At 41.9% G+C, this 26,901-nt stretch overlaps 2 protein-coding genes across 3 annotated transcripts; both read right to left on the reverse strand.

Moving 5' to 3' along the window:
• Positions 1-2,360: 2,360 nt before the first annotated feature.
• On the reverse strand, positions 2,361-6,546 carry serpinf2b (serpin peptidase inhibitor, clade F (alpha-2 antiplasmin, pigment epithelium derived factor), member 2b). Of its 2 annotated transcripts, none has more exons than XM_080732350.1 (9): positions 6,341-6,546; positions 5,636-5,701; positions 5,383-5,457; positions 4,967-5,252; positions 4,648-4,791; positions 3,765-3,953; positions 3,483-3,625; positions 3,052-3,256; positions 2,361-2,881 (listed from the first exon to the last, which is right to left on the reverse strand). In XM_080732350.1, the coding sequence occupies exons 2-9, from the start codon at positions 5,684-5,686 to the stop codon at positions 2,535-2,537; spliced, it is 1,440 nt and encodes a 479-aa protein (XP_080588476.1). In that variant the 5' UTR covers positions 5,687-5,701; positions 6,341-6,546; the 3' UTR covers positions 2,361-2,534. The 2 variants fall into 2 exon arrangements, with proteins under 2 accessions (XP_080588476.1, XP_080588477.1); XM_080732351.1 differs by lacking the exon at positions 6,341-6,546 and adding an exon at positions 6,260-6,283.
• Positions 6,547-7,157: 611 nt separating this feature from the next.
• Positions 7,158-23,617, reverse strand: wdr81 (WD repeat domain 81). The gene is made up of 12 exons (XM_080732375.1): positions 23,408-23,617; positions 22,143-22,610; positions 18,222-21,787; positions 18,027-18,134; positions 16,682-16,881; positions 16,329-16,510; positions 14,629-14,794; positions 14,304-14,469; positions 13,350-14,171; positions 12,475-12,620; positions 11,649-11,831; positions 7,158-9,028 (listed from the first exon to the last, which is right to left on the reverse strand). Exons 2-12 carry the CDS (start codon positions 22,505-22,507, stop codon positions 8,702-8,704), a joined length of 6,231 nt encoding a protein of 2,076 aa, XP_080588501.1. The 5' UTR covers positions 22,508-22,610; positions 23,408-23,617; the 3' UTR covers positions 7,158-8,701.
• Between the last annotated feature and the right edge of the window lie 3,284 nt (positions 23,618-26,901).

A 26,901-nucleotide genomic window follows, 5' to 3' on the forward strand; every position in this document is an offset into this window, starting at 1 on the left:
TACGCCACATACGTCACATGGCTCTGCTACTCCGACCGATACTCTGAGTATCATACTCATACTATTTATTATGCCAAATTAATATGTGAGACTTTTTAGTACGTCCAGAAAGTTAGTAGAGCCCAGTAGGTTGGTAATGCAACTGTGGACGCCGGCTACGCTGCTATGAATGGACCACGAGCCACGATGGAACAACTCAGTGGAGGAAAGTATGGCCAGATATGGGGTTGAACCAGAGCCTTGTACATACAGTCAGAGAGAGTCGTGTAGTACCTCTACTTTGTCACAAGATGGGGCAATTAATGAGAAATGGGAAAATTAAGCATAGCTTCAGGTGTTTTTCCTCATGTTAACGAAATAAAACATGTCTCGTTTATTATGAGTATACTAACGTAAATGGGAATGTTGTTAAGTTAATTGAACTTGAATACATTTTCTTTGGAATTTAAAACAAATTTAGTTAGCAAACGTTTTACATTCATGCCAGCAAGTTTGCTAATATCTACGTTTGTAATATTTAGCCTAAAATAAAAATGAAATATTTGAAATAGTGGTTCTCAAACATTTCAGACTGTGCCCCCCACAAATAATCATATCTGAAGGGACCCCCCACCCTGACAAGCACTTGGAATTATAGGAGTTGAGGCAATGCTTTTAGTTTGACTCAGTTCCACAGATAAATGGCTGATCTACAAACACAACACACACTATTATACACTTATACTTTATGTAGGTTTGTTTACTGTTGAGTGAGAAAACAATGTGAAATCATCTTCAGGACCCCCCAAAATCATCTAGGGGTCCCCAGATGAACCCCAGCAGAGAACCACTGGCCTATATGCTGTATGTACATGTAATAAAGCTGAGCAACGATTATCATGCTTAGATATTTCAATCCCATATTTGTTGCATACATTATTAATTATTAACACTTCAGTTTGTATTGATGTATTTTGTCCAAACCTTTTGTCAAATCTGTTTTAAGGTGAGACACCCCAGGTGACTAGGGTATTTCTTTCTTACTAATTGCTATCACAATGAAACTTCTCCAGTTGATTACTTACATTAAGACTAAGAATTTTTGTACCTCATCCCAGCTCCATCCATCCATCATCTTCAACCGCTTATCCGGAATCGGGTCGCCGTTCCAACTGGGATTTCCAGAGTTCCCTATCCTGAGCAACTTCCTCCACTCCTTCCGGGAGTATACTGGCGTTCCCAGGCCAGGGTGGAGATATAATTCTTCCATCTGGTCTTTGGCCTTCCAGTGGGACGTGCATCGAGGACCTTATCTATAGGAAGGCGTTTGGGAGGCTTCCGTACTAGATGCCCAAACCACCTAAGCTGACTCCTTTCCAAGTGAAGGAGCAGCGGTTCTGCTCCAAGTCTTTCTCGTGCAATTGAACTTCTCACCCTATCTCTAAGGGAGATACCAGCCACCCTTCTGAGAAAACTAATTTTGTCTGTTTGTACTGAGACCTTATACTTTTGTGACCCACACTTCATGACCATAGGTGAGAGTAGGAGGATATAGCTGACCTGTTCTGACATCACCTCCTCCCAGCTCAGCAGAAGGATATAGCTGACCTGTTCTGACATCACAATGATGTTGCAAATTAATTCAGTCCTTGTCCCACTCCCTTTTATGCCCATATATGGAGATACCTGATGTCATCAATATTAAGCTCATCTGGGGCACCCGCTGGCCTGGTGGTCAAGGCGCATACCACATACTAGGCTGATGCCTGCTGGCGTCGCCGGTTCGATTCCCGATCTGGACGACCTTTGCCGCATGTCATTCCCCATCTCTCTCCTCATTTCCTGTCATTCTACCGTCCTATCGAATAAAGGCATAAAAAAGCCCAAAAACAAATCTTAAAAAAAAATATATATTAAGCTCATCACTGTGCGTGACACATCCATATTTTGGAAAATATGGCCGCATTTGGGCCACATTTTGTTCAACAACCTCCCAAGGACGATGATACACGAAAGAAGAAGACCAACCGCAACACAAGTCACTCTTGCAAATGAATTCAGTCCTTGTCCCTTTTATGCCCATATATGGAGATCCCTGATGTCATCATCAATATTATGCTTATATCTGGGAATGCCCATATATGGACATATTGTGTCAGTCTCATGTGGTCTATGACATCAAACATCTATGATGTCAGTCCTCTCCATATTTGGGAAAATATGGACACATTTTGTCCAACAACCAACCCGGTGGTCTTACTGGTGTGTGTGTGTGTGTGTGTGTGTGTGTGTGTGTGTGTGCGTGTGTGTGTGTGTGTGTGTGTGTGTGTATATAATAATAAGTAAAGATGGCACCTTCACGCATAAAATTAACATCTATGGGTATTTTGAACGTTTATTCTGCATTAGTTTGAAAGAAGACATGTTTAGGAAGCAAAATAGCACAAAATTCAAACCATTTTTTATTTTTTCATGTTTCCACCTGGGGTGTCTCACCAGGAGAAGACAGTTCCTTGTCTGGGATTTATTTTTGACAGCCATCTAGGTAATAGTTCTTACTTAGGTGGGCGACCATAGCTATCATAATTATCAGTAGGAAATCCCATTTTATCTTTGTTTCCAGGTTCCACTCTCTGCAAGATAGGAGCTTCAGGGTTAGGGTTGCTGATGACACCCATGAAGATTGGTACTTGGGTCATATCATCCATAAGGGCAAGGAAAAAGGGCTGGTTGAGATAGAAGATGGGGTTTGATGCTCGTGAGATGACCACAGAGGTTGCTGCTGTAGCTTCTGCTCCCTCTTCATTTATTTCCATGCTGGACTTGTGCATCACGCTGGTTACCAGCAGGGGGCCATCTGCCATCGCTGCTAGGTTGGGTTGAGAAAAGATCTCCCCTAGACCTGTCATGGGATATAGAGTAACAAGCAAATTCAAGTCAAGGTGTGGAATAGATCTAGACTGAATAGATACAAGATACTTCATTGACCACGTCTGTTGATACACATCTCTTCATCTAGGCCTAGGGCCCTAGGCTATTACACAAGGACTGGAGGCGGTTGAGAAGCCTTACCTAACTTGGCAAGAACGTCATGTAGATCCTGAGTGTACTCAAGTTTGAATTTGGGGACTTTAACCTGCACTGCCCTTTCCTTGGGCAGACGTTCATATAAGTCTGTGAAATTCAGCTTTGCTGAAATTTGTGACATATTCAGCTTGCCAGACAGGGGCATGACCACTATCAAGCTCGTAGACTTCTGAAATGGGAACCGGGCCACCTGCATGAGCAGAATAAATAATGTCAAAAATAATGCTGAGCATTGGTCCTTTTTCTCATGAATTTTACATATACTGTATATTATTATTACTATCATTATTATTATTATCATCATTATTATTAATTATCTTTACCATTAAAGAGGCAAAATATATTCTACCTCAACACAGAGTTGATAAACTGGCCCTCTTGTAGCTCTAGTTACAACTCAAGGAAACATATTTTACCTGAGCCTCCAAGTCATTATCAGTGAGCACACTCAAGGGGTGTTTGGCACCTTCCATCATTTCAACATCAACCATTTGTTTGTCATCAATGTAGAACACACCTCTGGAGGTGAAGCGTGGGTCAAAGCGAGATTTCCATTCTCCTGTTTTAAACAGTGAGGATTACTTCAACTCATATTACCACAGCAGTGAAAATAACCTGGAATCAGTTTTGTTTTTTAGAAATGATCATCCTGCAACACAAATGCCATTTGGCCAGATTTCATCCGCCACTTTGTTTACCTTTGAAATGGACAGCGTTAATGAGCATTAGGAGCAAGTTGGGCGGTAAAGAAGTAAGGAAGTCAGTCATTCTTCCATTCGTGGCCTTCTCAACCCACTCATTTATCTGTTGCATCCCTTCCAGGGTCATTGGCTCTGAGTCATAAAGTTGCTGGGATTCGAGGATAAACTCTGGCTTTGGCTGAAACCCTAAAACACACATCAAATACTGTTCCATTGATTCCATTAAACGTTCTCTTTAGAGCGGCACTATTCACTCGCCTAATTACAACACTTTTCCTAATCATATGACTGGTGGTGAGGGACATAAATTATATATATTTATATTAAGGCTGGGACTTTAACTGATTAATTGCGATTAATTAATTACAGAAAATTAACGCGATTAAAAAAATTAACGCATTTTAATCGCACTTAGTTTTTGCACCACAGAACCTTCAGTTTCGGGCATACTGATCATAGCGATGCACCAACCAAGAAGAGACAACAAACGCAAAGGGAAAAGTAGCCGATCAGAGTGCTTTGCTTGGCCCAGTGGATGCGAAATTTAGATTAAAAAAAACTCACTCGTTGATTCACTCGTACAACAAAATGTGTTTTACTTGAAAAAAGATGCTTCTCAGGTCAAATATCGATGTGCGATTAAAATGCGATTAATTGCGATTAATTAATCACAGAGTCTGTAATTAATTAGATTCAAAATTTTAATCGCATCCCAGCCCTAATTTATATATATAAAAGAAGGTAAAGGCTGCAATGAACATAAAATGTCTTGTGTGGAATTCTAATCATAGTTTAAACTGTTAGTATGGTCCCAGACAGATTTTTTTGTTTAATACAGTGTACTCCACAGATGTAACCCCACATTTATTTAAGTACTAACCTTTGTCAATGAAGATGCCTGATGCAATTTGCAAGTCAGTGTTTCTGAGCTGCTTTAAGACAGTATGCAGTGACTGGTGGTAGCAAGGTAGAGTATTTGCATTGAGATGGTGCATCAGAAGCTCCTCTGTCTCATTAACTGCCCCTAAATTGACGAGAGAACAACAAACATATCATAATATTGACTTTGTAAAATAATGTTTGTATAATACACAGCCTAGTTGCCAGGACATTTCTATCAGATGTACTTGCCAGTTGCTATGCATATGAAGTGACATACAATTTCTCATAATTTAAAAGCTACCATAATAGATCATTACCCAGAGCCAGCTGGGAGAGAGCAAATGATATGCTGAGTGGAGATATGATCACATTGGGGTTCTTGGGTGTTGTCTCTAGGTTCTGTAGAATCTGCATGCCCAGTCTTTGAAAGGCAATGGCTATGGCCTCCTTGGACTCTGAGCTTCGACCCAAAGACACACAGTGTCCATCTTGCTCCTCCTCTGATGAGCCACCATCTGGTCGATCAATTGTATTTGTGGCGACTGTGGTTTGCTGTGTGTTAGTTGTATTTGGTGATTGTGATGTGCTTCCGTTTTCCACTTTCTGAAGGCAAGGAATAGTGGGTGACAGTTGAGCAAAGGGGCATACAAAATGCATGGGTACATCAAAGCAGTGTTGCCAGGTTACTCAGGTAATGCAACAAACATCCAAACATCTCATCTTTGGGCCTCACCTCTATGGGGTGGCTAGGCATTAAAGGAATAAGAGGCACCAAGGGGATTGCCTCATCAGTTTCTCCATTCGCAATCTGAACAGAAACACAATATACACTGTTAGGTCTACGTAACACAATGGCACAAAGAGTGGCATTTAAACTAAAAGAATGATGGCATTGTATGATCTACGTTTTAAGGCAAAATGTATACTTTGTTGTACGACTCAACAAAAATTTCAAGCTAAAAAAATATATTTATATATGGCTTTACAGTAACTCCTCTGCACAGACACATCAACAGGAGTGCCAGCAAAAGGTCCATGTCCTCACAGCGTTCCTAGAAGAGGCAGAAATGAATTTGACCAAAGGACAGTGTAATGTTCTCTGTTCCAAATAACAATACTCAAACAGTTATACAATACTAATAGACAATACAAGAATACATTTACAGTAAATCTTTCTGGAGGTCATATTCTATACTTTTTTTCAATTCTAATATCAACTGTTTAGGTTAGTACTTATCATGACTTTTAACTATGCAGATATTGGGCCTAGTTTTGCTCTCTTTGAAAAGCACAAAAATAATTTCTACCATGTCTGAAACATGAGTCTCACAACAAGACCGCTTCAGTGAAATTGTAAACCATGTGCTCTCACCATGCTTTTATGAAACACATGCCCAAATCCAGAAAATATTTGAAACTAAAAATATATATGTATAGTCAACATTTCGTCAACATTTCAATTAATAACATAATTGTGTAATGTTGTATCTGAAATAGTGTTATATACTAGATAAGAAGATTGTATCTTTATTTATTTAAGGAATCCTTAATATACTCCACATATGCCTAGAGGAATACATGGAAAGTAATCTTATAAAGGTAATCATTACCTTTTAGAACATTAGTCCAAAAGCTTAAAAGTGTTCTTATTTCTTACTGGTGTAATAAAAGATTATATAAAACACTCTTACCTTCTTTACAATTAGATCAAACCCCTCCTATCTTGTTCCAAAAAAACAGACTAGGTGAATGTGAATGACGGATGTCCCTAGTGTAAAAGATTGCCACTTGCTCAGTGAACAGTTAAAAATCAACTTACATTGATCGGTGCCTCATATAGCCTAAGCCCTAAGTCACTACTTGTTTGTAAATGTCACTACTGAGACTAATCCTGGGTCCAATGTGGAGGTCTGACAGTTGGCTATTCAGTATCACAATGAACATTATGAGAACCTAACACAGCAAAACTGGAAGATAATATGCTGATTGTTTGATTGCAAAAGTGTGTGGTCACTCCACTTCTGTGCGGGAAAAGAAGTGTAATGTTTTGAGTCATGTAAATAGTGTATGAGAAACCAAGGAAAACATTTCCCAGAAATATTTGGCAAGGCACATTAATGATAATGTTATACATTTAACATCACTGCTCAACCACATTAACCCTAGTGTCCCTATGCTGAGCATATAATAGGCACACATTTTGTGTAGAGGAGAATTAGGGTGCCAAGTACAGACCCCTGGGGGACCACGGCCAATAAAGTATACTAGGTTTAGCTAGTTAAGACACAGAGAGAACACACAATATGTTCACGGTAGTCATCAGAAGCTGTATAGAGGCGTCCTCTACATCACATGGCATCAGCTGACAGCATAGACTAGTGAGAATGTGTTAGTGTGGACTTTGTCCACTTAGAGCTCTAATTAGGTTTGGAGGTTTAGGAAATGTACATTAAAAAAAGCTGGAACATACACAAACCATGTAAATGTAGTATTTTAATAAACCAGTTAATAAATAAGCATTTTCATGTATTTTTTCATCATTACATTGTTCCAAATGATATTGGATCAAGTAAAACTGATTATCAAGATGCAATGTGTTATTGAATTATTTTGAAAATCTTGTTGGCCATAGTTCACCTTTGAATTTATAAAAGCCACAGAAAACATAAAAAAACTGGGTATAAATGCCAGAGCCGTTTAGCCTTAAGGCAAATAATTAAAATGAGGTATTATTCATAGAATTTCTGTATATAATAAAGATGAAACAAGAGCAGAGAATTCTTTGTTCGTTATTGAATTCTTGGCAACAGTTGGTGGTCTGGCAATCCTGTCAAGGTCAAACATAATTGCCAATACATTTTAATTTGGTTTCCATTTCTTACTATATATTGGCAATACAGAAGCTAGTGAAATCACATTTAAATGACTCTTTAGAGATTCATTACTTATTTCTGCATCATACTGATGTAGTAAAACATCTAGTATATCATGTATTGTGTATCTTGTACGATATCATGTGATTATATCAAGTTATAGAATAGTCTGTTGTGTCTTGGCATTGTCTGTTCCGGTGCTTGATTGTGTAATCAGTACACTGATGTACTAAGTTTAAACTGGCATACCCAATTAAAATAGCATCTGCCTATGGGTTTCTAATGAATTATATTACAGCTCAGACTACAAAAGGAAGACGACTCTGGAAAAGGAATTTCAAGTAATTAAAGTGGTAAAAACATATAATCTTATTCTGAATAAGTAAAAAATATTACAATTCAGGTTATAATTGTGCAGTACTATGAAGGTTGTGCATCTCTATTCACATAAGTATCCAAAGTCAATTGAAGCATGTTCGCTCCGACAAGACTATCAAATGGACAAGCTGCTGTAGTTTTATTGTTCATCAATAAACAATTGACCTTGAAATAGTGCTAATAAAATAGTAATGCAAACAAACAAACACACAAAAAGGTTTTAATCTAGAAATACTGCATAGTTTAGTCAGTGCATTGAATGTACTAATGTCAAGGGGAAATTAATGATGAAGTGACTGCATTTCTTTTTTTTGGTGTTGTATGCATCTATTTGGAAAGTGTAAACACTAAATTAGAACCATGATTGGTTCCACCTTCCTGAGCGGTTACTTTGATTCTTCTGAACAGAATAATTGACCTTGTCAACAGACAAATAATTGACCTTGCCTAGATAAGAATTTATTTTCCATATTATAGTATCTACAATATGTAAAATGCTTAAAAGAAAAGGAGGTTACATGATTTGCTGTACAATGATAAATGTCAATATAGTGTTCACTATTTTGGTCAATGCCTATAGCCAGGGCAATAAGATTCTCTAGGCATGATGCTCACTCAACTACAGCTCTAGCGCTGCATAATAACTAAAACAAATGTTAAGAGGTTTTGGCCCCTTGCTCCATCAGTGGAAAGCGCATCAATATCTCACTGACAGGCAGCACAGCTACCAGCCATCATGAACAAGACACTGTTAAGGTCAGCAGTAAATTGTTTAGTGAAGCTGAGAACCATTGTGTTGGTCTAAGCTAATAACCTGATGGCACCATTCTCAGAGCCCAGGAGCAACAGTCTCTTGGTGGGCAGGACAGCTAGGCTGGTGAGGGTGCCACGGAAGTTCTCTGAACTCAGCTTGGTGCTGCTGGCCGGGCTTACCGAGATATCAATCATGGAGTACACCCCTATCTTGTTGGCCACTGTTCCGGCCACAATCTCTGGGCCATAGAGGTCAAAGGCATGGATGTGATCAGAGGGTGACTTGTACACACGGAAAGGCTTGTGTTCGACATCTTTCCACACGGTCAGTGTGTAGTCAGTTGAAGAGCTGATGACCAGGTTTCCCTCTGCAGCCTGAAAAACATTACAGAAATCAGGAAGGACCGGCTCACACACCGTTGAAGTCTTAAAAAGGCAAAACCTACGCTTTATTAGTAAATTATTAAATTGGAGCAAAATAACAAAGTAGTTTCTGCTTCTCTAGGTTTTCTAAATCTTATGCTTAATGGTGAACACTGACCTGGCAAACAAAAGAATGTCTGGGCCAGGCCTCGCTATAAGCCAAAGAGAATGTTTTTTTCTTCTGTTGAGTAACTTATGTCCATATTTGTCTAAACCTCTGCCTTTAAAACCAGTGACACAATCCTTGACCCCACTATTTGGGGTTAAATAAAGTTTGCTCAGCTCTTGTGATGTTGACGTTTCTACAGGGTACAACTTTGACCAGTCTTCTGCTCTGCATTTAAATGTGATCGATCAATTGTTATGGGGTGTCAATTAGAGCCACTTGGCTAAAAATCTGTTGATTAAATTAATGCTTTTAATTTTCACACCATCTGCCTCCCTGAAAAACGATGAAAATGATAGTGTTCAGCAGACCATAAACACAGTAACGACGGAAGGACTTTTATGCAATAGTCCTGTATAGGGATGGAGATCGAAACACAATCCTGTTACAAACTCGATAACAAATGTATTGAGTACCTGGTATCAATAAGCTTTGGGCTTATCAAGCCTGTTATCGAGCATAGCGTCCCATGACATCATGTTTAAACAATCAAGGCTATATATAAGGCCATTTAACACATATTGCACATTAATGAATGGTTGTTTTAATGATAGGTAAAATATGTTTAACTTTTGTTACATAAGCTCAGTCACAACAACTGGTAAATAATAAAAGATAGTTAGAATTTGTCATCTCACATCTTTCCACAAAATATTAGAAACGCTCAATAGTGGGCTCGATAAAAGCCTGCCTCAATAAGCAGGATCGACAAGGTGCTCATTATCAATAAAAATTAACTAGCTCCATCCCTAGTCCTGTATGTGTGTAATTAATTGACCTCAGGTCAAGTTAAGTTCTAAAAACTATGATTTTTTTTTACATATTACAAAATACAAATCCTGAATGTATATAGTGCAATAATATCGTTTATAGATGAAATGGTAAAAGTACAATATAGTTGCAGTGGGCTGCACCAAGGCTGATGATGTTAGGCCCACACTCAGCATGAAAGCGAATGAGAGCCGCATTTCGATAAGTCCCGGAAAATACGCGCTGTGATTGGCTGGCGTCGCTTTGAATGACAACCGCTGGCAGGGTGATCTTGGATCACATGATCACATGGGGTGGCAAAACATCTGAGCCTGCATTACAATCATTGTAAACAATGGAGCGATGGTCCCAAAACATTAGTTATTTTCAACCAATTTCTTTGAACAAATTGACAAATGGGCAGATGACAAGATCAACACCCCCAAAAGGATTCAAAAGAAGGGCCACAGTAACTGGATTGAATGTTACATCCACAATATTCAAGGTAACACCAGTAAGACTCCCTAATCGGGAGATAAGCGACCGTAGGTCACTTATCTCCACAAATAGGGCAAAAATTTGTTTTGCCAAAATCAGGTAACATTAATGTGTACCACTACCAAGACTTGCTACAGTATCTGTATGTGCAGTGCTCTAAGTAGATATGAGCAACTTGTAGTTGCTGATGTTTCCATGCCAACATTGTTTTATTTGTTGTTAACAAATAGTTAATATGAAGCAGAGCAAGCACTGCACAGATAGCAAGTCTGTACACATTAATGTTGCAATATTGTGGATGTATCATTCAATCCAGTTACTGTGGCTCTTCTTTTGAATCATTTTGGGGGTGTTGACATTGTCATCTGTCCATTTGTCAATTTGGTCAAAGAAATTGGAAAAAATATAACTCATATTTTGGGACCATCGCTCCATTGTTTACAATGATTTGTAATGCAGGCTCAGATGTGTTGCCATCCCATGTGGTCATGTGATCCAGGATGGCTACGGTGTGAATAAGGTCCATTACAAGGGACGGAGTTAGTCCAACGGTACTAACCCTACTAAACGTTTACTAAATACTACTAGTCATTAAACTATTAATTCAAATACACAGTACGTTATTTATATTCTGACTTTTGAGACGTTTATATGCACCCACAAATCATGTCTTAATAAAATGTTAAAAATGTGCCAATTAAGCATTAACAAGGGTGATGCAGAGCTGGTCAGCAGGAGCCCGACATTGTAGGTTTACTTCCGTGTGCAGTGAATGTAACTACAGACCCAATGAGTGTCGGTTCAAAAAATATATATATATGGGAGTACTTTGATTTGGAGGAAGATGGGGAAAGTTGGATGCAGGCTGTGCCTACATGCATACCTTATACATATAAATGTGCTCAGTTTTAGCCGTTTTCTGTGTTTCCTCCTATATTTATTAGCCAATTAAACGTTCCTGTATACAAAAACATTGTTTAACCATCAATAAAGTTTGTTGCTGGGGACATCAAGAACCACACACACACACACACACACACACACACACACACACACACACACACACACACACACACACACACACACACACACACACACACACACACACACACACACACACACACACACACACACACACACACACACACACACACACACCTTCATTTGCAAGATATCTCCCTCATGAGCTGGCCAGCCCTTCAGAACCAAGCCTGTGCGTGCGTCTAGCAGGACAATGAAACCAGAGGAGAAGCCAGCAGCCACCGTACGTCCTCCAGGGCTCACTGCCAGGTAGCGAATCAGCCCGGCACTTACATTGTTGTAAGCCAGGCGAAACTCGTGCTGGAAACACATGAAGGGCAAGAACCTTGTGTCACTTCAGCACTGACTATAGGGCATAGCTGAGAATTCCACAATGATTTACATGAAAACTATGGAATGTTGATTCCGATTAATTGCAGGCACATCAAACACAACCAGAACTAATACATTTCACACACACAATTCTTTCAAGTACTTTTTTGTTATGGATAGATTAACATAGTCTGATGAACACAAATCAGGCCCATGAATTGCTATGCAAGCTGACTAAATACAAACTATGTCTCCCACCAAGGACAATGGCTTAATGACTTACCCTTATGTTGAATGTAGGACTTTGTATATGTTGGGGAAATCAGTTTGCCTACCAATACTATACACAATGTAGACATTTATTCAGCCGGCGCTGCTGAATTAAAGTAAACAATAGTAATGAAGGTAGGTGCAACTACTGCAGCTAAGTAATTAGAAGCATTTGTTTTCTCTGATGCCGGCCATACACATACATAAATGCTCTGTTAAAAAGAACTGCACTTGCATGGGTGCACTGCCCCTATAAATCAAAACTCTAATTCTCTTCTTTTAGCAAGAACAAATGTGAGAAGTCTTGCCCTGTTATATGGAAGAAGCCTCAAGCTTACTGATCCCAGGAGAAATAGTTTACCTGCAGTCCTGGTTTGCGAGGGTCAATGAAGCGGAGAACAGAATCTGCACTGCCAAAGACAACACTGCAGTGTGGAGCTGGCATGGTGGTTACTGCTGTAATGGGATTCTTCCCATCCAGGGCTTCATATGAGCGGATCTGCTTGCCTGTGCACAAGAGCAGAAAGGAATGTGATTACAATACATGCAACAGATATCAATGCAGTTTTCATCAAGATAACAATCAAATCAACTCCCAGATGCAGACACTGCCTTATTTGGGCATTCTGCCACAGGAGACTGGGCCCCAGCACCTGCAGAGCTGTAGTGTGTATGGATTGCGTATGGATTGCAGTGTGTGAAGAGATGCATGTTCTGTTGAGACTTATGGAAATGGGTCTCTGCACTCTGTCCCCAAATTCAAATCACGGTTGAGGGAGCTGGTGGGTATTTGACATGTAGACCTGTGATTTGAGCTGTCTGGCAGCCTGGTGAAAATTCTTTCAAATATGGAGACCAGTTGTAGATTAGTGTGATGTAATATTGGTTCAGTTGTTTATAATGCCTTTAACTTTTCACTTTGCCTTCATAAACTTTAACTCATTAACTCTGATTCATACTGGTGGTGTCTTATGTGTGTATGTACTGTATATATATATATATATATATATATATATATATATATATATTTATGTATTTATTTTTTACATGTTTTTCTCTGTGAGATGGAGGAAGGGATGCGGTTGTTTATCGTTATCCAAATGGTCTTGCGTGTTGTGCTTGTTGTCTGTGTTTTAAAAACAAAGATTGAATAAAAACATTAAAAAGTAATCTAATCAACTCTGAGCTGTACACTTGTGCTAGTTAGCAGAAGTATGCAAAAAGTCTCTCCCTCACCGGTGTACTGGTCCCACAGATGCACCGTTCCGTCGCAGCTCACCACCTCCTGGGACGCCTCGAGCTGTCCAACGTAGAACACAGACTTTCGATGGTCAGTGTAAGTCAACCTGGGCTCCACCTCTCGCGTTCCATCCCCATGGTTGTAGAGAGGCCACAGCTTCACTGTCTTGTCTTTACTGCCGGACAAGAAGTAGTCTTCTCCTGCCAATGGTGCGAGACACTTGGCAGTGCCCGAGTGACCCAGGAAGCTCTGCAACCGAATCTGGTGGAAGTGGAAATGTGGGTCCTGCTGGTTCAGGCCGATTTCATACTGCCAGTAGGCCAACCAGTTGCCCTGAAGAGAACGACTGCAGCGAGGAAGCTCCTGCTTCAGGGCACTGTCTTCTGGAGTGGGGCCTGTCACCCAGGATGAGGAGAAGGTAGAGAACCCTGGACCTGTGGATGTGGAGGCAGAGGTAATGGTAGGGGCAGTGTGGCTGGGGTGGGAACGCCCCCAAGAGTCAATCGTGCCCAGGTTAGGGCTACCGCAGACATCACTGTCACGCGACACCTGTATTCTGTTCCCTACCATCTGGCTTCCAAAAGTGCCAGACTCGGGAAGGGAGTCTGATACTAGGTGAGTGGAGGTGGAGGGAGCAGGAAAGGGGCTGCGCCCCACGCGTCTCCCGAGGGCTGGGGACAGGCCCATGGGTACATCCATCCTGGTTCCTGTCGTGGTGTTGGCATCTGGGCTACCTGCGCTAACACTGTCATGGTAGGACTGGGCCAATCGCCAGACAAGCTCGTGGTTAGGAACCAGTTTACGGATCGCTGCGTCGCCTACAGAAGACACAGCAGAACAGCCATATGAATCAATGGGGGAAAATTAAAAATTGTAATGCAAGGTGGTTCAGCAGAGGGTGTGATGTTTGTCTGACAATTAGGATGCTGATAGAATATGACGGTTCTTACCTATGAGACAATAGAAGGGGATGTAGGAGGCATGGGCCATCTCAGGGTTAAAAACAGTTTGCAGTTCCTCCAACACCGCCAACTCATAAGTCACATTAGACCCCTCAGGAGTGTGCACGTCCACCACAGTCATTTCTCCCACCACTCTATGAGGAGCATTCTCCAGCTGAAAGCCATTCAGTGTGATATTACCCGATCAGTAATAGTCAGTCATCAGTTGATATTTTACCATTCCAAATCTCAGATGATCAGTGTATCTAGTAAATGCTTGGGCTAACAAGTTGACGCCGTTACCTGCTACTTAGAATATGCATTGTGTACCCACCTGTGACTGCAGACAGTGCAGCAGGGAGAAGACAGTGAAGAACCGGCGCAGGGTATCGGCCATGTGCTGCTGTACCATCTCCCGGCCAATGCGCAGACAGATGAGTGCCATTAGACTAAGCGTCTTGAGACACACTGCAGTGCGCATCTGCACTCCGCTGGGGAAGCTAGATACAGTTGAGTACAGTCAAGCAGCAAGACAATGATGAGTGATGGGTTCAACACATTTTCCCCATTTTACCACAGTGTGTTACAGCTTAGAAGTGGACATTTTGATTTCTCTTTAAAACTAAGACTGTAATGCTGTATAAAGAAAAATGCAAAAACAGCATATATTTCATATACTGTACGGTTAGAAGTAGGGGTGGGCGATATGGAAAAATATAATATCACGATATTTCCCCACGCTGTATCACGATACACTATTTTATCACGATTCTTTTTCACGTTGGTTTTTATGGTTATTTTTCAAGTTACTTGACAAAAACTAGACTCTCTGGGTTCCTTTTGGGAGATCTAGTATGTAACTCTGACAGCATACAAATGAAACCAAATGGACCCTTACCAAATGGACCCTTACGGGTCCATTTGGTTTCATTTGTATACTGTCAGAGTTAAGTGGAGACCTTGACATTTTAAAGTTTGAGAACTACTGATTTAGACCAAAATGCAGGTTTAAATTGAATTCTACAATGAATCTCTGTATTAACGATTAAACAGGATTTTTTATAAGGCTCCCTCAATTGTATCATGATATATACGATACCTTTGAAAAGGCATATCGTGGAGACATTGTATCGTCTCAACGATAATTATCACCATATCGCCCACCCCTAGTTAGAAGAAGTTGGTATGACAACTAGGTTTTGTCATATGTCTTATTTGAGCCATGAAGCGATTGCAAAAACGATTGGAATGACGCTGTCTGTTGGTGTAGGTATACAATAAGTAACTCTGTGACATGTGACAATACAGTCAATACAAGGCCACAAAACATATTGGATTCCAACTCAATCTGACCATGTGGTGCAGTTTAGTACTCTCATGTAGCAGGAGATCAGAGATCTCTGCCTATTCAAATGTCTGTCTAGTCACATCAAATTCAATGAATGGGCTGTGGAAACTATTCAGAATAACAGTATTGCAGAACCAATGCAAAGACTTTAGGGCGGTACTTCATGAATGGGTTACAAATGGACCCTTAAAAGTTAAAGAACGACTTGTCTAATAATGAATAGCCATACCTTTTTCTCACCATTGTATCAATAATTTAAAGGCAGTCTCGGGAACGTGCCTCCATGTTAGATTTGTAACTTAATTAAGTGCATGGAGGAGGTGTGTTCCTGATCGGGAGCAAAGTTAAATTTGGAGCAGGTTGTCAGAACTACAGACATCTTTAAGATACCAGGACTAAGACTACCGTTATATTTTTGATACGATGTCCAGAAAAAGGTACGCATCTCACTTCTCAGCCGGCTCTTAACTTTACTCAACAGAGTTACAGCAGCGGGAGGTCACAGATGGGTCGATCCCATAGATTTTATATAGATTTCCCCAGACATAATCAATAAGCATTGTCTGGCTGGTGGGACACTGAGGTTATTTGGCAAACTACAGTATGTACACCTCCAGGGTACCCTAGTGTAGACTACATCATGATTTGTTCATAGACATAATATGTCTGTCAGAGTGCATGTTTACCCCATTAGTGGTGAGGTAAGAAGATCCAACAGTGGGAGCAGCACATCCTGATTAATCTTCATTAGCATGTCCATGAGAGTGGAGTCAGATAGAAAGACAATGATCTTCTGAGTGAGCACCACAGCCCCCAGCAAACCTGCCTCCTTGCGTGTGTTTAGACGCTGGGATGATGGGGGAGACACCTGGGAAAGAATATACAGTACAATGTCTATGCAGAAAACTAGGAATATGCAATATGTTATCGCTCATATAATAAATTACCAATAAAATGTCATTTCCCACAAAATGTCATTTACAACCTGTTTTCAAAAAATGTCTATAACAGTGATGAATTTGTGTTTATTTATTTTTACCAGATAGCCAATGTAGGGCAGGTACTGGTATGTGAGTACAGGCTCTCCATAAAGGTGCGCTATGTACAGGAGACAGTCCAATACGGGCCCTGCGGTCTGGTCTCCTACCACTGGCTTCTTCTCATACACATTGCCCATCCCAACACTTTCCAGACTGCTCTCATCAGAAGCGGGGGCCACAAACTGATGCTTGTCAGGTCCTAGTGATGGGACAGAGAAAGAGGAAATTACAGTTAAAACAGTGCTTCAAAAAAATATTTCCAAATAAACATCCATTGGAAAACTATTATCTTAAATGTTACAGTGCATTGAATTAATAATGTCCCCGCAGGTACAGTATATTCATCCTCACAGTCTGTTCTCCAGAAAAACACATAGCACAGAACAACATTACACCAAGACCAGTGGTGTGATGTGGATTTTAGAAGTAGAGGAACTCTATTTTCATGACGTCACGTGCACGCCATGTTCTGTATTCAACACACATGATGGAAAACTTGTTTTAATGTAGTCTAATTATATTTCTTATTTAGTTATATTGTTAATTTGTTGTTTTTGTTTTATTTTCAATTAATTTATTTTCCTTTTTTATATATACAAAATTACGTTTTATATAAAATACCTTTACATAGACTCGCCAAACCAACACACACTACACTAGCCCTGAAACGGTCGTATGACCGTATAATACTGTGCCAGAATACGTGCCGCTCAACCAGAATCACCTGTATCTTCTGTATTGTTTAATTAAAAAAAAAGGCATTTTAATTGTTGTCCTTGTATGTCCTGGTGTTCCCCTATTTCTGGTCCATAGTGTTAGAACTCCACTAACGCTGTGTGTTCCCCAGGCGCATCAGTCCCATTTGTTGTAATGTGCTTAGTTTTACCTGATCGTCCGAGCTCTTTTAGTGCAGCTAAGCACGTCGTTAGCCTTAACCACAGCAGTGAACACTAGGTGAGAAGTCTGAGAACGTCGTGCTGTGAGGACGTACACTATAGGTGTCAGGTGAGGCATGCCCGAGTATTGTTATGCAAAGCAAGCAGCCAGGTAGTGGGATCGAAGTGTTGACCGCCGGTCCGCCGCATCAACACATCTTGACGGCGTGCGTGCACGCACATGCACACATGTGCATGCACGCATGTGTATGTGAGGCGCACGTGCGTGCAGCTTGAAAAGAAAGGGCATGCGTTTGAAGTGACAATGTAGGGGACGATCAGTGTCATTTGCTATTGTGGGTGCTAAACATGTGATGGCCTTATTGTTCAGAAAGTGTTGGTGTGGGAAGTCTGTTAATCTTGGAAGCAACAGAGGTACTATTGTATTCTCTGTCAACTGGTTACTCACCGATATAGCAAGTTGTGAGCAGCCGGAGAAGATTTCTGGCCACATACCGAGAAGTGACTGTTGGTCCCAACTTCGCAGACAGCCACCTAACTGTCTTACAGACTGTGTCTGTGCGGAGAAATAACATGAGTACAGACATATTACACAGTAGAGAAGTAGCATAAAATAAAATCATGTTATGTGTCCATTACTCACCAAGAAGTATCTTTTGCTCTTTCTCCTCAGAGTCTTCTAGTGGATCATGTTCTTCATCCTCTTCCCCCACCATGTCTTTCTCAGTCTCTTCAAGTGCCATCCCATTAACAAACTGACCCTCCAGAGTGTCTATTGTGGCGCCAGAGTCCTCTGTGCAAGCGGAGAGAGTGAGCTCCAGGCTGGGCACGCCGTGGTCTGTCATTCGCTCTTTACCTCCGTTACTCTCTGTCATCTCCTCTTCTTCCAGATCTCCGCCGTCCTCTCCTTCACTGGCCTGTTTGAGGTCCTGGCTGCTGTCAGCTGACTTCAGACTAGCCCGGTCGCGTGTTGAGTCTCCGTCTCCTATGGAGAGCTCACTGGTGCTGCTCTTGTCGCTGAGCTTTCCCACACTCAGTGACTCCTGGTCCTGATCCCTGGCAGTGGAGTTCTGGCTCTGCTTGCCAGTTGCCACCCCTGCACCACTGTTGACGTAGAAGCCATTTTGGAAGTCCTCCCCTTCGGCAAGGAAAACCTGGTCATTGAAGCTAATGCCGGAAGAGTAGTCGACCATCCCGGTGTCTGCCACCGCCCCGACTCCACCACTTCCTCCACTGCTACCTCCCACTTTACCACTGACAGAGCTGGAAGACGACCGCCCGTCGCCACACTGGAAGTCCTCTTCTTCCTCCTCTCCCAGGTTGCAAGTCCCACCCCTCATTCCTTTGCCATCCCCTCCTGTGCCTGAGATGCAGCTGTCAAAGCCGGTGATGACCTGTAGCACGTGGGGGAGGAGACTGGACAGGAAGGCCTGCAGGCCAAGCCTTACAATGAGTTGCAGGACGAAGCAGTCTGTGTAGAGATAGAAGCGCCCTCGCAGGCACCGGGGGTTCTCATAGACGCTAACCAGGGGCTTCAACAAGTACTTGTTGGCATTCCTGGGGCCCAGTACTTTAGAGATGGGCTCAAACAGGTACCAGGCAGCATAGACAGCGGTTGGCTCTTCCAACATGAGGGTCAGGACAAATGGTAAGAGGATCTCCAGACCCTCAGCCGTGATTTTGCCCTGCAACAGTGTCTCCAGCTGCTGCCAAAGGTGAAACACCACATCTCTTCCTTGGAGGCTGCAGGTAGTCTCCATCTTAGCATGGTAAGAGAAGATGAAGTGATGAAGTGATGGGAAATATGTAGGGAAGGGAAAGGGGCTAATATAGGGATCCAGTAACTGATGGGGGTTTGGAGGAGGAAGGCCCTTGTAGATGGGGTCATACTTGAAAAGAAGCAGATGAGGGAAATCTGTTTGTTCAGTATGTGCTTTTGCAGAGTGCTTCTGTATTCGAAGCAGTGTGTCGAGAGCATGATGCAAAGACGGCGGCACATCCCGGAGGCTGACAGAGCAGAGCTTCATCACAGCCTGGTAACGCTCTCTCAGAGGAGTACCAGGTTTCAAACTTCGCAGCTTGGAAGAGAAGAATATCTCAGAAATAAGAACACCTAATGCCTGCATGTCCCTTTGGTAGAGCTCTGCAAGAGAGGGAAGGGACTGTGGGTGTATCATTCCTCGTGCCTTTTCATTATTTGACTCTGAGGGATTCCATACGTCAGCATACAGACACTTCACTAGGAAGTTATTCAATTTCTCCACCTCTTCCAATGGCTGTAATGGGCTGAATCCTTCAGGCAAGGTGATCTTGAAGTCTTCTGAGTTGGTGGCAGATACACTCCCTTCTGTGTGCTTTTTACTGATTGCACCACTCCTCTGTGACATGGCACTACGCAAGCCAGAGCCCAGGCTGCCTGTGGTACTGCCTGTACCCTCACTAGCAAATGGACTTGAGGAATGGGACAGAATAATTGCTGGGTGTTCTCCTGTCTTCCCTCCGGCTAAGCTCATGTTTGGCAGTGGGACTGAAGAGGGAGCAGAGCTGGATGCACCAGTAGAAGCTAGTGAGTCCAAAGCTTCCATACCTTGCTCAAGCTCCTCATCTCTGTCTACCATGGTCCAGCTACTGGATTCACACCCTGTGGACTCTGGCACAGTTCCGTCCACAGCGTCACTCATGGTGCGGAGAAGAGGGATTTGAAGAGAAGGCACATTGAGATCAGCAACACCTAAGAGAGGGGGTTCGGGTGGGGCGTACTGATATGGAGCAAGGCGCGGTGGGTGGGGCTGGTCAAACAGTTGAACCACCCCATAGCTAGTAAGATGGGTGTGGTTGTCCACTAGATGGAGGCACACATTCTTGGCCTTGACAGCTTCTTTACCTGACAGTTTATAGCCAAAGGTGAGGTCAATCCAGTGATGCAAATACTGGGAGACTTCTCTGCTCTCTAGAAGCCGCCTGTGCATCTCTATAAATTCCTCATAAGACTTGCACCATGGTGGCACATCCAGGTCTGGCATGTCAGGGTGGATGGAGCGGAATATGGAAGGATCTGTGTAGAACTCTGGAATGCACTCGTCAGGTGTCCAGCTCTGCATGCGCTCCATAGTAGCAGGGTATTCATTAGGTTCCCACTGAGACCTCACATGGCTACACAGTACTGACTTGGGTGTCTGCCGGGCCTTGTAGACATAGTAGGTGATGTCTGAGAGCACATCCGATATATGATGAGGAACATGGAGGTGATCAGACTGTCCAACACCACCACCACCTACTGAGCCAGACAAGTCTCCACCTACACCACCTACTCCCACCCCGTTTGCCCCTGCAGCTGCCAGAGCCTCTTTGGTCATCTCATACGTGAAGTCAAGCTGCTTGTCTCCTTTGTTAAGTCTGAACTTGGACCTCCTGAGGTCACGGAACCTTCCGAATGGCACAGTGAAGTCCACTACCCAGGGAAGGACTGGGTTGTAGTTAGGGTCCCCTTCTCGCCTCCCTGCTAACCTGTTCAGTTCCATCAGGTAGCGAAAGTTACTGACTCGACCATGGACCCAATCTAGTACCAAAGCCTTGAGCTCATCAAAGCAGACTTTGCAAAGGCTCTTGTTGTCAGGGCTTGTACATGGACTGCCCCTCACCGGGATGCTTTTTGGCACGTGTCTGCCTGCAACAGAGCCATCTGCCTCCATTTCTGCTCCCAGTTCTTCATAGTGGTGCAGGCTGAGCCTAAGGCGGCTACAGAGCTGCTCATCTACTGCGATGTCCCCCAGGGAGAGCTCTCCAGCAGACAGCCCTGCAGCTTGACATGCCTGCAAAGCTATTAGTAACTGATAGAGGATGAACAGCACTTTGGCTTGGCTGTTGGCAAGCTTAGCTGGGCTGTAGGAGACAATGTCATGGAGTGAATACTGAGTGTAAGGTAGAACCACATAGAGCAGCTCTGCTGACTCCATAAGACACTCTGCATGGACAATGTTGGGACAGAGTTTAGTCTGGAATTTGCAAAAGGATGATTGGTGAGGGCTGTCTCTCTCTTTCTCCCTAGCAGGAGAAAGAGATGGTGATACTCTGTCGGTGGAGATGAACGGTAAATTGAAAAGCTTCTGCAGTGCGTGACGCATGGCATCGATAGCGGCAACTTGCACCTGTTCAGTGGGCCCCGCATACGGCTGCACATGGTTGTAATGTGCTTCACGCCAGAGATTCCTGAAAAAGAAGGTAAACCCAAATCAAGCAATGTTTTACATAATCTTTGCATTGGGATGTTCTTCATTCCAGCTTCTCAAAGCAAAATAGAATTACCACATTTGAATAAACTGTCTACATGACATAATGAAATCCTTCCTAAAAATGTAAATACTTGTTACTAGGATATAAGACAATCGTGATTATATTTGTGAACATGCAATGTTTTAAATTTGGGTTTGACTTTTTTAAATAAAAGCACCCCAAGGATTTAACTTCAGTTTCACTTTAACCAGGTGTATTATGTAACCTTGCATGAAAGTTGAGGAACATTATTATGCTAGCAAATTATTGACCTGATATGTATGAACAGTACCTGACGTTATGCTGCGATACAGAATGCATGGTTTTCACGAAAGAGTGTTGTGACGCGGACGAAGCTTCCCCCGGGTAGCATGCGTCTCTGGCCAACCTGAAGCTCAGCTTGCTTTTCCTGACACCCTGGATGCACACTCGTGTCCAGCCGGGGGGCAACTTCGTCTGGGAACGCTGAAGGTAGATGCGAATTTCACTGTCGCTGATGCCATCAAAGCGAGGACAGCGTATGACCCTCCTGTCCCTAAGATTCATCACCCAGCGAGAAGGCACCAGGGCAACAACCTCCTGGGAACGGGTACCTGGACCGAGCTGCCGCCGGTCAATACCCAAGTCTTTCTCTACTGCCAGCATTAGCCACTCCATCGTGAGTTTCCAATTAGACACACACTGGCCAGCTGCTGATCTCCAGCTCTCTGCTACAGAAGATGACTTTTACACCTCCATGGAAGTAGAGACAGATGCACAGCTGAAAAGATTTTGGAAAGAAATGTGAAATAAGCAAGCAGTACAATTAATCTCTTCTTTGAAAGTTTTAAAACCATTTAAGCAGCGAAAAGGCAAGAATGTAATTGTTAACAAGAGGTTAATAATTTCCTGCAGAAGACTACTTAGTCATGTTACTGGAATGAATGAGCTGTGTGATGTTATTTAATGCACACATGACTGATTGTCCTTCTCTTAGTGGGTTAGGGTTAGCACCCATGGCTAAGGCTCACATGACTCCCTTGCCTTGGCGCCCACCACTTTTATCGACTTTTATCTAGAAACAGCTAGAAAGTAGGAAGTGATACGCTTTTTTTACCGTTGTAGTGACGTTTGGGTGGTTATTTTAGATGTTAAAGAGTTAACTTGCATGCATTTCAATTTATTTTCAAATCATTCATGGCAGTAAAAAAACAAAGTGACTGCTATAAAGAAATAAAGCATAACGTACAGCTTTTGCCATTCACTATATATGAAACTAAAATGGTGATCGAGATTTGGGTTACACAAGGGGTTTCCCACTGAGAGGAAGTAACTTCAGCTAAACCAACAAAGGCTAACGTTAGCTAACTTGCGCTACATAACAAACTTCAAGATAGAGAACGGGAATTACAACTTTTCTCTTTCTTTCTTGTTGTTGTTACCGTTGCAGCGGTGACCAGATACAGATACACAAAGTGCAACCAATTAAACTCCAACAACAGAGTATTAACGTCCAAGTAAATCATGTACTAAACACACTAACTAGTGAACCTACATTGTTATGATAGGGTAGCTCACCTCTTGGCCGCTCGCTGTTAACTGGCAGCGTGACAGCTAATAAGCTAACAGCTCGCCGCCGCCTTCATGCATGGTGAGTTTTGGAACATATTCACTTGGCGAACTGATGAATACATGCTAATGGACAACATGTACTTTCTCCATTCAGTCCAGCAGGTTGTCAACAACGGCAGAAGGGGGGGCAGGGAGGCGAGTCAGCCGATGATGTTATGTTCCGTTCTGCTTGGAGCCATGTTGTTGAAACGAGCACTCACGTGACACACCGTCAGCCCCCAGCTCATGTGACATGTGACGCCAGAATTCTACTTCGTCGCACGGCGGTGTAGCGCGCCGAAAATAGCAGACCTACAAGCTCACAACGCGTCGCTGAATCGCTGATGCGTGGAGGTATGAGCTTGTAGGTTTGCTGTTTCTACTTCCCCCCCCCCCTCCCCTTTTTCTTAAATGACGCAAGTTGCGTCATCTTCCCACAGAAACCTTTTAACAGAATAGATGTGTTTTCCTGTGTTGTAAAGTTTCAAAGTTGTTAGGTGTTAGGCTAGCTTAAGTTGATTTGATGACTGAATGTGAGACCCACCTTGAGTTTATTAATAATAACCATGTTAATATCTCTCTGTATGATTGGATGCACTCACTGCCCACACTGACACTGACACCACCCAAGCGGGAGGTCTGGTGGTCCTCCCCAGAAACATTTTAACATATAGGTCTAGTAGTAAATGTAATTTCCTGTGTTCTGGTGAATTTTGGGAGTTTGATTTACAACTCCGACCAGGAGTCCAGCAGGAGCTATTGCCTCTATGAGCAGGAGATTTGGTCAAAATTGGCAGCCATATTTTTGGGATGAGTGGCCTTGGGCACTAATGTAAGTGTCGCAGCTAACAGTTTATGGGGTGCTTCAACCAATCAATCAATCAATCAATCAATCAATCAATGCTTATGGGGACCTGGTGATGGGGACTAGCCTATATGTTTTTGGAATAACACAAACAGAACACAAATATGTGCTTATAATATAATTATAATTATCCTAGTAATTACAGTATTTAAGCACATTTCATGCTGTATTCTTCACAACCAGTAGATGGCGATATAGTACTTTATGAAATGCACCCAGTAATATTTGTGAAAATGATTGCTTTAAATTGCAATCAACCTCAGTGCAGCTAGATATAACAATCAAAAGTTTTTAACTTTGCAAATTCACAAATATTCTGCCTTAGCCTACATGCCACAACTTTGCAACTTGCAACACCAAAATGTAGGCTCTGAAATTATCTAAATTGATACAGTAAATTGCTTGGTCTTGGCCGGTCAGATCTCTCCTGTTTACTGTAGGTGAGACAAGACCTTCTTTTTACACTAATCTAAATGTCTCAATAGAAGTACAAGGAGACAAAATATAACCACGCAATTGTATAAATTATATTTTATTAACGTTCTTTACCATACATATTGGCATAATTACATTAAGAAAAAGTTTATTGTTTTAATGCAAGGGGTCATGGTTGTAATTTCAGGTGCAATGAACCCATAGGACTTAAAGGAGTCCGGATGGGGACCCAAATGAATTTGGAATCGGAATCAATGTGGGTAAATTTATTGTAATACATTTGTTCTCTTAGGAATGCTCAAAATATTATTGAACTCAAGTCTCCATGGCATGAGTAATCAATAGGAAAAAAAGTCATTTTGGGGGTGAACTACTCCTTTAAGGGTTATCGCCCCACTCCAACATGCAAAATGCCACTGCGAAACCAACCTCCAACTGCTTCTGCTTGTGGCCCAAAGTCAAAATATTTCATGCATTTTATTGGAGGAAATTATAATTTGCTGATTTAGTTTAGGACTTTAAATTAGTAGCATTTGTTTAATAATGCTAAAGAGGCCTATTCTTCTCTTCTGCCCAGAGTATATTTTTATAAATGAATGTAAAGAAAAACGAAAGAAAGAAAGAAATCCGCAACGAGGCCGGAAAGCTGTACTTTAAAAGTTTTATTGTGTGTATGAAGGCTATATAAAATTTGCACACTACAATTTGAAGGAAGACGCAAACTAATCATATGAAACTGAGTATTGTCCCAACCAACAGCCACCCTCCCTACCAATGCAAGTACATCAATGATGCTCTGTACAATGAGTACATCACAGTAAGTGCACAGTAATTCAGCACAATAGATCGCCTCTTGTCCAAATTATAACAAAGTTTGGCTTCGTTCAAAAGAGGCCAACAGTCTTTGGGCATGAAAGCAAACTAAAACCACTGTGGGTCCTAGACTTGCAATTACAGGGACACAGATTAAAAGTTGTATTCATCACAACATACCACTTGGCAACATAATTGCTTCCAGGACATTATGGCCCAAAAACATGATTTTCCTAACCCCATTGCAATGCATGGTCAAGTCAGTTGGAGAAACATTTGTACTTCGGTGCTTTAGGCCTCATCAGCATTTCTTAAAATACAGCATTCCCTTATTTAATTCCCTGAATACATGTTGAAGGAAAAAGTCTGTTGATATTGTTTTCATAATGGTCATGGGCCCCAGCGGATATACAAATACAAGAACTAAATTAAATATAACGTAACTTGCAGTACTGTAGCCTTGTGATAAAGGGTTAAAATATCACTACACACCTTAAAAAAGGCTAGTACATCATAGGACATGGTTATTCTATATGAGCTGGGACAGTTACCGCTATATGTTTTTCAAGAATATAAGGTGGTGGGACAACAGTGTTTCATGCTGCCATCTATGTTTCATCATCACTACGTTTTACTGTTGTCAAGTTGTACACAAGGTGATCACTAGGTTACCAGTGGACTGGACATACTGGCAGCGCCACTCATGGGTGGAGCATAATATCCCAACATCATTGTGTACATCTCTCTTTTCATCATTCAAATTTAATGTCCTGGAACATTGTCTAAGGCAGGGGTTTCTACTGATTGTGAACCAGGGACCACCACCCTGACTAAGAATCAACCTGGGACCACTGTTGTGTTGGGTGGGGATATGGACTAAGATTAGAGCTTTGGTAACACTTGCTATAGTATGCATCTCATGTCTATGCAACCAATGCAACCTATTCTCAACAAATAGTCCACAGACTATAGTGGACTGGTCCACACCACAGCATAATTAAGACTGCAGGTGGTCCATGGGAGGATGTTTTAAAATGTAGGCTACAAGAAAAAGAGAAAAATATTTAATTTGTTGCACAAAATTATGTGCAACAAATTATACCAATTCAATTCAAAGGAGCTTTATTGGCATGAGAAAACATATGTTTACATTGCCAAAGCAAGTTTCAAAAAATAATAAAAAATTGATGAAAATGGGGAACATATATACAGTCGGGGGTACAGCATTTTGTAAACGGAGCTATGTCACATTTTGTCGTTATGTAGGGTATGAAGCTTTTTGGAACAAATATCAGCATTTCTTTTTTCTCAATACAATTTCAATAGCATATAAATGAAGGAAAAGAAA

Source organism: Nannobrachium achirus, assembly GCF_963921795.1.
Source record: "Nannobrachium achirus genome assembly, chromosome: 8".
NCBI lineage: Eukaryota > Metazoa > Chordata > Actinopteri > Myctophiformes > Myctophidae > Nannobrachium > Nannobrachium achirus.

What these genes read in the sequence shown, in the direction of transcription:
- wdr81 (XM_080732375.1), bottom strand. Translation starts at nt 22,507, where the DNA reads ATGGAGTGGCTAATGCTGGCAGTAGAGAAAGACTTGGGTATTGACCGG. An exon ending in CCCCTTCTATTGTCTCATAG is followed by an intron (nt 14,172 to 14,303) that starts GTAAGAACCGTC and finishes TGTCTTCTGTAG; the next exon opens with GCGACGCAGCGATCCGTAAA. An exon ending in TCTGTGGGACCAGTACACCG is followed by an intron (nt 12,621 to 13,349) that starts GTGAGGGAGAGA and finishes TCTTGTGCACAG; the next exon opens with GCAAGCAGATCCGCTCATAT.
- serpinf2b (XM_080732350.1), bottom strand. Translation starts at nt 5,686, where the DNA reads ATGGACCTTTTGCTGGCACTCCTGTTGATGTGTCTGTGCAGAGGAGTT. An exon ending in GTCTGTGCAGAGGAGTTACT is followed by an intron (nt 5,458 to 5,635) that starts GTAAAGCCATAT and finishes GTTTCTGTTCAG; the next exon opens with ATTGCGAATGGAGAAACTGA. An exon ending in AGGCATCTTCATTGACAAAG is followed by an intron (nt 3,954 to 4,647) that starts GTTAGTACTTAA and finishes TGTGTGTTTTAG; the next exon opens with GGTTTCAGCCAAAGCCAGAG.